The sequence below is a fragment of the Prunus persica genome, chromosome G1, assembly GCF_000346465.2.
Source record: "Prunus persica cultivar Lovell chromosome G1, Prunus_persica_NCBIv2, whole genome shotgun sequence".
Classification (NCBI taxonomy): Eukaryota; Viridiplantae; Streptophyta; class Magnoliopsida; order Rosales; family Rosaceae; genus Prunus; species Prunus persica.
This window is the reverse complement of record NC_034009.1, coordinates 42276147-42285866: the sequence shown is the minus strand read 5'-3', so window position 1 is coordinate 42285866 and position 9720 is coordinate 42276147. Positions and strand designations below refer to the sequence as shown.

The following is a 9720-nucleotide window of genomic DNA, read 5'->3' as shown; positions in this document are numbered from 1 at the left end:
TTTTTATATTCTTCTTAACTCCGTTTGGAGGAATCAAAGACAAATTCCCACACACAGCAAATGGGAAATTATAATTTGATTTGCTCTCAAATTTGCTCATGTTTGGATTAGATATCTGCGCACCCAAGATATTGACAGGCAGAAGTTGAAGTACAAAATGCATTCCAAAGTTGGATGAGTAGAGTTTCACGTGCTTTTAAAAGAATGAAGAAAGAAATCATATTGCGGACAGAATTATTTTGGATGTTACGGCACCAAGTAGGATCCTTTTGGTCATGATCTTTTGTAATTAAGTGGTTAAGGTGGCACAAGAAGAGCCCTATGATTTTTATAGTCGACATGTTTATCTTAAGACCTTATACTTGATGAAAGAGAAAACAGGGACGAGAACTTTTACGTGTTAAGTAAAAATTATGTAACTTTCGGTTCGATTTAATTACCTTTCTATTATGAATACTAAATCTTAAAGCAAAGCGATCAATGCTGTGTTTTCTTCATGACAAGGACAATGGCACACAGATTTGTGAGAGAATTATTATAACTAATTGATTGATGGATCCAAAAGAGGCTGCTAAATTTCAAAGATATCATACAAAGATTCATTCATGCTCCATATAGTAAGCATAACCAACTCCATTAACTTTTGGGTGCAAATAGTCCATTAATTGCATTTGGCTAGGAAACGCAAGAATCAATTCTTATGTCCAATGTTCTTATATCTACACCTTTAGAGGTCATTTTGATACAAGATAACTCAGCTAAGTTGAAGAAAACTTGACAATGACTTCATCTCTCATCTAATCAATCTAACTTCATCAGTTGAAATCACATAATTTTACTTTTTGATATCATCGAATGTAACTTAAAATTGTATACTCCTTTTTAAATCAGTGGAGGCAGGGTAATTGAATCTTACGATCTCTTTCTAATATTTGGAAGAAAAATATCACTAGATCAAGACCTAGTTAGCATATTTCGATTTTGACTCTTACAATGGTTTGTGTCTCGTGCCCAAGTTTTAACTACAAAGAAAGCCCAGCCCAAGTTTGTGTTGGTCTCATTCCCCAACCACAAAGCATTGCTAGCAAACCTCAACCAAAAAACAATAAATAAAAAACCCAGCCCATCAAGGAGTATGATGGAGTGAGCTTGATCTGAGCCCAAGCTGAAATCGCAGTCCGGCAGACTCGACCCGAACCTGAAATTCCCAAGTCTAAAGTTTCGGGTTTTGTCCCAGCTCATTGGTACCTTCTTACATTACATTCCAACGTAAATCTAGACAGACAAGGACCATATTTTCCGGCCAAAAAATCTAAAAATGTAACGAGAAAAAGGGAGAAAAAAAAAAACTTAACGAAAACTTAACGGAATAGAATAGAAAATCCTTAAAATGCAAAAAAGAGAATAATTAAATAAATAAATATTGGCCAAAAAAACGACCCGAATTCTCATTTCCCGGCAAGTGGCAAGAAACAAACAAACAGCTCCCACCACCAATTTCTCCTAAAAAAAAAAGAAAAAGAAAAAATAATTAAATATAAAAATATAAAAAACAAATACAAGAAGTTACTGAAAGGCGAAAGCCAAAATCAACTTAGACGCCCCGTTCGCAATTTTCCCTTTTTTTCTTCAATAAAATCTGTGTCTCTGTGTCTCCTTGCTTTGAATTGCGACGGGGTGTTTAGGTTTCAATTCTATCAAATTTCAGAGATTGATTCAATTTCTGTTTCAGAGACATTAGGTGAGGGATTAGTGTAATAAATCGTGAAGAAAAATCAGATCTTTGAGATAGCGACAACAAATTGGGCAGAGAAGGAAGACCAAAAATGGAGAATATGATGAGCAGGCTTCGGAATTTGGACGCCTACCCCAAAATCAATGAAGATTTCTACAGTCGCACGCTCTCTGGTGGCGTCATCACTCTCGCCTCCTCCATTGTCATGCTCTTGCTCTTCCTCTCCGAGCTTCGTACGTCTCCTTCTTCCTTTTTTTTGTTTTTTTTTTTCCTGTTTTGTCTTGTTATATTTGTGTATGTTTATTCAATTTCTCTGTGTTAATAGATCTCCATGATTGTTTGGTTTGGTTTTGGAAGGAGGATCTATTCGCTTTCTAGGGTTTGTTGTTGAATTGCTCTGTTTGAATAATGTAGTAATAGGAACATAAAATGATTGAATTCTGAATTCCAAGTTATGTAAAGCTGCATTTTTTTTTTTGGCATCCTAGTGGATCATCATGGAAACTCTTTTTGCATGAAGACTTAGTATGTCAGAATGTTGTTCTTAATATGTTAAATTTTCATTACGTTGGTTCAGGGTTATATCTTCATGCGGTAACGGAAACAAAGCTTGTGGTGGATACTTCAAGAGGAGAAACACTACGTATCAATGTAATGTTTTTTTTCCTTCTACAAGAATCTAACTTTGAGATACGGTACGATTGTTCACTTAAACTAACCGGTGCATATGCTTTTTGGCATTTACGAGTGCAGTTTGATGTAACCTTTTCTGCTCTTCCTTGTTCTATACTAAGTCTTGATGCCATGGACATCAGTGGCGAGCAGCATTTGGATGTAGTATGTATCACAATTGATCGGTGATGTGATATAACTTTTGCTTTCTACTCAGTCACACACAATTATACTGTGCCCTACACTCGTCACCTTGTGCTTGTTTTTCAAGATTGACTTGTTTATAATTTCTCGTTCTTATTTAATTGCAGAAGCATGACATAATCAAAAAAAGATTAGACTCCCATGGAAATGTTATAGAATCAAGGCCAGATGGAATTGGTGCACCCAAGGTTAGTAGTATAATGTTGTTTGAAGTACGTTTCTTAGAACCAACTCTTTTCATTTACATTTGATACATAACACAGTTAAAAATATTCTGGAACTAAGAAGTTCACCGAGATAGTTATTTCCTTTGGTCTGCAATTGCAATTTTGTAAATGAGTTGCATTGAGGATCTAGATAATTTCTCTTTGTTTTTACTCATCTGTCTCTCATTCTCTTATACCTGTTACTCCTTGACACAGATTGAGAAGCCCTTACAAAGACATGGTGGGAGGCTTGAGCACAACGAGACATACTGTGGTTCCTGTTATGGTGCAGAAGCGGTATGTTTGTTTGTCTGGATCCTTATGCTAGATTTGAGTTAGATATAATGTTGGAATTTGTTTGTGTACGCGTTACAGTGCAGTACCATGGGGAATGCTGAACTAGATAGGTGTTATTAATGCATCCTGTATCTGTTAATGATGCTGATTATGATATGCAGCTGCGGTGTGGCACATGAACTTAAGCTATTTTCAGATCCAATTGTGTTCTAATTCCAAAGAACTAAATTTTCTAACAATAAACTAGAAAGATTCTCACACGTGTTTGCATTATGATGGAAGCTAGTACTGGGAAGACAGAAAACTGGGTTGCAGAGGATAAGGGTGAGTGTTTTGTTGAGAGAAGGAAGATGAGAGTAAAAACAGGAAACTGATTGGAAATGGGGTAGTGTTCAATTATCATACTCTCTTTGTTTCTTAAAATAGTGGAAATATATTGAGCATCTCATTATCATATATTTCCAACAACAGAATTTCTATAATAATATAGATATACCGATTCAATGCCTTAGTAGACTGTAATAGGATATGCAAAGGAAATGGCCTTTTATTTCTGTGAAGCTCTGTTCATTGTGTTGTATTTTCTATTTTAATGTTGTCTAAATACATATAGCTCACAATCACTTAAGCTTAATCAACTACTTCAACTTGATTACATTCACCTTCCAAGAGGAACAATTTCATAAATGGCTTATACTTTGGGTGCTATATCTGTCACTTTGGCCTCCATCCATTGCTGTAGTTTTTCCTTTGTATTTCATTTCTCCTGGGCGTTCTGTATGCAGACAATGTTTTCATTTCGGATTTTGTGCTGCCACTTTTGAGAGGCATTGTAAATATAGCTGAAAGTTTGTTCATCGCAAGTGATAATCATTCTATACAAAGATGTTTGAGTCAAAGAATTTCCTTTAATTATGAGTTTCTTATTTTTCTAAGGTTGTTTATTACTGCAGGCTGATGAGGATTGTTGTAATTCCTGTGAAGACGTCCGCGAAGCTTACCGAAAGAAAGGTTGGGCAATTTCAAATCCAGATGTGATTGACCAGGTGGGTGAGCTTGAGATCTTGAATCTGAATGAGAAATGGAAATTGAGAAATATTTATTGTTGTGATGTCTATATGCGAGTATAAACGTAATCTTATGCATTTAGTGTTTCTAATGGTATGTGTTGCATAACAGTGCAAAAGAGAAGGTTTTTTGCAAAGAATTAAAGATGAAGAAGGTGAAGGATGCAATATATATGGATTCTTAGAAGTCAACAAGGTAGCTGGGAACTTCCATTTTGCACCTGGGAAAAGCTTTCAACAATCAAATGTTCATGTGCATGATCTGCTGGCATTTCAAAAGGATAGTTTCAATGTAAGACCTGATCCTGGATCTTTCTAGTTTTCTTTGTATGTGATATGGTTGTAATGAAAAGATTAAGAGATTTGTAATTTTATATGATAAGCAAATTTCCTTGAAATCAATTTTTATAAACTCCACCCTGCATTGTCAGAAAAGTCTCCTAATTAATTTATATTGCATGACACAGATTAGTCACACAATCAACAGATTGTCTTTTGGAGACTATTTCCCTGGTGTTGTAAATCCTCTTGATGGGTATGTTTTCTTCTCTTCATTTCCAAATCCAGTCAGCATTATTTATTTCTAAACATTTGAAATCCTCTAGGTGTTAGCTATTTATACGTCATAATTATTGAAATATGCTATATATTGGTTTTTCAACTATCAGCGTGCACTGGGCGCAAGCAACACCAAGTGGGATGTATCAATATTTTATCAAGGTACAGTGCCTGCAGTGTTGCCTCTCAATTTTGTTAACTGGTATTCTTAGTCTAATGGAAAGAAACCAAAGAAACCGTGGGTCTTATATTTGTTTTGTTCTTTTCCAGACTAGTATAGTGTCTGCAGTTTATTTACTTCTTTTCACCACAGCTTTTGAAATCCACTTGCGAAAGATTTAGAGCTTAAATTCACAGGATTCACTATTTCTTGTTGTTAGTTATTATGTCAAATACATATGTATACACATATACAGAGCTACATTTATGAGCATGTGCATGCACACACTCACGCGCGTGCGCACAGAAAACATGGGTTTTAAGTTAGCAGGGGAAATGGGAGAATGGGGGCTGGGGCAGGGAAGGGAGCTATTAGATTCCACAACATTTTTGCCCTAGATGTTTTTGTTGAAATTTTTGGACTATGGATATTTTTGTAGATAAAAGAGAATTAGTCCTTTTGCCCCTTTATCATTACATAGCATACTCCAGCTACAAGTTGACAGTTGGGAATGTCTTACGTGAAAGCATGCTATTGGGGGGAAAACTGACTTATTTCAGAACTTACACATATTTGGTATTGAATGATGACTCTGGTTTAACTTGCTGGCTATCTGCTTCATTTATACTTTCGCCCAAAACCTTGTTCTCCCCTTTGAATATAAACCTCTGGGCCAATTGTGTATGGGTATATCATAGATCTTATCTTGAGTCCCCAATCATCCTAATTCCCTTACTCTGCATATTTAATCGTATTTGGTAATGTAGATACTCTTTAAACATATGTATTGCCTGTCTGCTCATACAATATATTCCACATACGAAAAGCGCATTTTTGGTGAAGCCATTTACAACCACTCTTAATCTTCCATCTGATATAGTTGCCTTTTATCATTGGCTGTCTTTATTAGATCATGCCTTTTTCTTTAATGATTTTAAGCATCCTTTTCATTTTGCAGGTTGTACCTACTGTGTATACAGACGTGAGTGGACACACTATCCAATCAAATCAGGTGCAGTAAACTCGAACTAAGAAAAGAATAAAAGATTCTGCAGTTTCTGAATTTTGTTTGGTGCTAGTGTAAGATGACATGTTCTGAACTAATAATTGGAATTTGCAGTTCTCTGTGACTGAACATTTTAGGGGTACAGAAGTAGGCAACCTTCAGTACCTTCCTGGAGTTTTTTTCTTCTACGATCTTTCTCCAATAAAGGTGGGTTTTACTGCTTATTCAATTCCAAAGTTTGTTCAAAAACTAATGCAAAGAGATTTATATATATAAATATATATAATTTTTTTTTTTTTTGGTGCTGCTGCTGTTGAACATATATTCCTCTGAGGCTGAGTTGCATGTTGCAGGTAACTTTCACAGAGGAGCATATTTCATTCTTGCACTTCCTGACAAACGTTTGTGCCATAGTAGGAGGTAATATAATTTCTCCCTCCCATCTTTGATTGATTCTATCGATGAGCAACATCTTACAGTTTCCATCTTTGGTTTTTCTGGTTATTTTCAAGGATTGTGAAGTTATATGGTTTCAGTTGTTAAATATGTCATTTCCTTTTTCTATTGGTTAACCCCCTTATTAACATCATTTACACTAGTCATCAGTCATCTTGAACTAAACCTTTTTCATCATGCTACATTCCTTTGGCTCTGTTTTTAAATTGTAGGTCTCCTTATATTATTAGCTTCCTCGAGTCTGCTGCGTGGAACATTTTATACAATGCTTTCTCTCTAATCGCTATTCCTGGTTTTTCTTCCCTTATTGTTTTGATGCACAAGCAATGTTTTTTTTGTTTTTTTGTTTTTTTGTTTTCAGGAGTTTTTACTGTTTCTGGGATATTAGATTCATTCATATACCATGGTCAGAAGGCAATCAAGAAGAAGATGGAAATTGGCAAATTTAGTTGAGTGGTTCCACTGGCATAATTGCTCCTGCTCTATTTGTTGGTCTGCCAGTCAATGACTTTGGGGACAAAATCAAATCTAGGGATGAGGAAGCATGTAATGCGCTCATCATGTGGTTGGGCAGGGCATCGTTTAACCAGAGACTAAAGTTTTGTGAATGGCTTGATCAAGTGAATTAGGTTGAAATTCCTTAATTTAGACATGCCAAGTGCCAAAATGTTGAAACAGTTTTGTAATCGCTATCTTGATGTGCATAACTGCTTGAAAGATTAAAAAAAAAGGGCTTTTCCATTTCTTGCGGGATATCTCATTGGAAAATCAGAAACTCTCGCCCTGCCCTTCCCTAATTACTCTTTTTCTTTTTTCTTTTTTTTAAATTTGCTTTTTTCACATTGGATGAAATTGAACTCGTGATGCATCATAGTTCTACCCATTTCTTCTACTGAATTTCATTTTATTAATCAATGCCATAGGATTTGCATCTGGTTAAGTAAACTAACTAAAACCATTGTAGCATTTTCCTTTATGGCTATTAAGTCGATACAAGCTTCAATCGTTTGTGCATGTGAGTCGTGGTTCGACCCAGTACGTCTCTGGTGGTCATGACAGACCGGGCACTTTCAAAAACGGGAATGACTCTCAGAAAATAGACATGACATTTCATTCCCAAGCAAGCTATTCAACTAACCAAACTCTATTGGAGTGGCAAAACTGGAATTAGGTTGCATGGTGAATGTATTTAAGAACTTGTTTTTAGTTAAAAGGCCAATACTTCATAACTTAATTGTTGCAAATCCCACACGGGAATTAGTCTAGTGAAAAAGAACCTTAACTTAAAGATTAGTGGTCTTATGTTCGAATCAAAACCCAATGACTCATTGGTAGTGCATGTGTGATACACGGGAAGGAGAAATATCTCCTTACAGGTTGAAAAACTTACTTGTAATGGGAATAACACTCTTTTGCTATCCTCAGCCAATAACACAATGACATATGGAAAACTTATGCACATGTCATTGCGTCATTGGTCGAGATAGCAAAAAGTGTTATCCTCGTTGCATGAAAATGTTTCTCCCTTATGATGGGGTCTAGCCTAATAGAAAAGAGTCTTAACTCGCATACCAATTTTCTTGAGTTCAAATCGAACCTCATTGACTTATTGGTAGTGCTTGTGTGATGCGTAAAAATGAGGAGTATCTCTTTACCGGGATACTACTTGCCTCCTTTCCTATAAATAGATACTTTCCTTCTTGTGAATCACAGTTTGACACATATGCAAAAATAATTCATAAAAAATATATATTTATGTACACATATCACACTGCTATTAGTAATAATTTAAAAACTCCTATTAACATAATAAAAAGGAAAATATTTTCCTATAAAAAAAATTCTCACGCGGACCCATTCCCTTGAAATGCCAAAACAAAAAACAATGACACAAACCGCGTCGGCAGCACCAGAGAAAAAGGTGTAAAGGCAGTCCATTCTCCAATCTCCGTCCATATATTGGAAGCTTTTTTCTATTTAGAATGATTTTCTTGAGATTCTTCCGCCCAGCTTATCCACAGATAAAAGGTAGCCCCACTGATCTAATCACCTTTAACCTTTTTACCTTTCACAGCAAAATGCCAAAACCATTCCCATTCCCATTCCATTCCATTGGCTATCTTCGTTTCCCCATCGTCCAAAACAACCTTTGCACCGTTTCCACTAACCATTTCACACACCTTTTCCCCCTTCTTCAAGTCCTATATGCCATTGCTTTTGAATATTATGTAAAGAACACAAATATTTTATTGAGAATTTGATTTTAAAGAGATTTATGATTATTACTACCTAGACTTTAGAATCAACCCATGTTTTTTATTTTGTACGAAAAATGGTTCCAAATACCCCACATGGTGTGACTTTTTCTTTTTCTTTGGGTCCTCCTTCCTTATCACTCTTTTCGTGTGGCTGTGACCTTTTTTCTGCAAAAGGCACGCTTGAAATTGGAAGAAATGGAAGGAAGAATAAGAATAAAGATGGATATATATATATATATATATATATATCTATGGTGCTGACATCCAAAGAATAAGAACAATTTGTTTTGCCCTACTCTGCCTATCGTTTTAAGCAGTAGACGTGTTTTTTTATGAAGAATTATGGGGCATTAAAGATGACTGTGCAGTATCAATTGTGTTGATCTCGAGAAAGTCTTAGGTGTAACCGGTTTCATATTTCAATCCTGATTTCTAGTCTCATGGGATTCCTTACTTTTTAGCTTAAGAAAACTCCAACAAAGTCCATATTGTTTTAGAGAAAGAGGAAAGGTTTATTTGTTGATTTAGGGTTGGGGAACGGGAAGGTGAGACAGAATCAAAACTCTTGCAATGGTTATGGTTGTAAGGATGAAGTGTGTTCTATCAATAGGGCTATAAGCTCCTGCAAATCCAAGTCAAAGTTCAAATTCAAAAATTTTTATAAAAAAAAAAAAAAAAACTAAACATATCACTCTATAGGCACCTAATAGCTTTTTAACTTTAGCTAAGAGAAGAAAATTGCAATATTTTGGATGAATATGCATGGAGTCTATCTTAACACTTAATAGCTGAAAAGTATATATGTGTCTTAATACTCTGGTTTAAGCCCCTTAAACGTCAAGGCCGCCTCAATTATGATAAGATAGGTAAATGCTTATTCAACATACCAATGGCATTCCAAAGGTATATAGTGCAACCACAGGATTTAATAACTAGTAAGTTCCAAATCTGATAGTTGTTATTTACGCTTTAAAATAGTCATCGTGTACTCTTCGTGTATAAAAATATAAAGCAAAAATTGAGCTTAAGAGAATGCAAAATAGTGTTGTTTGGAGTGTGATGATAGCAACATCTAAGTTCAATGTTGCATGTGCTTGGTGC

General features: G+C 35.4%; 1 protein-coding gene across 1 annotated transcript; it reads left to right on the top strand.

Moving 5' to 3' along the window:
- On the top strand, window positions 1222–7158 carry LOC18792436 (endoplasmic reticulum-Golgi intermediate compartment protein 3). The gene is made up of 13 exons (XM_007227425.2): window positions 1222–1968; window positions 2313–2386; window positions 2489–2572; window positions 2719–2799; window positions 3034–3114; window positions 4068–4160; window positions 4294–4473; window positions 4649–4716; window positions 4850–4901; window positions 5858–5911; window positions 6020–6112; window positions 6259–6325; window positions 6723–7158. Exons 1-13 carry the CDS (start codon window positions 1827–1829, stop codon window positions 6812–6814), a joined length of 1161 nt encoding a protein of 386 aa, XP_007227487.1. The 5' UTR covers window positions 1222–1826; the 3' UTR covers window positions 6815–7158.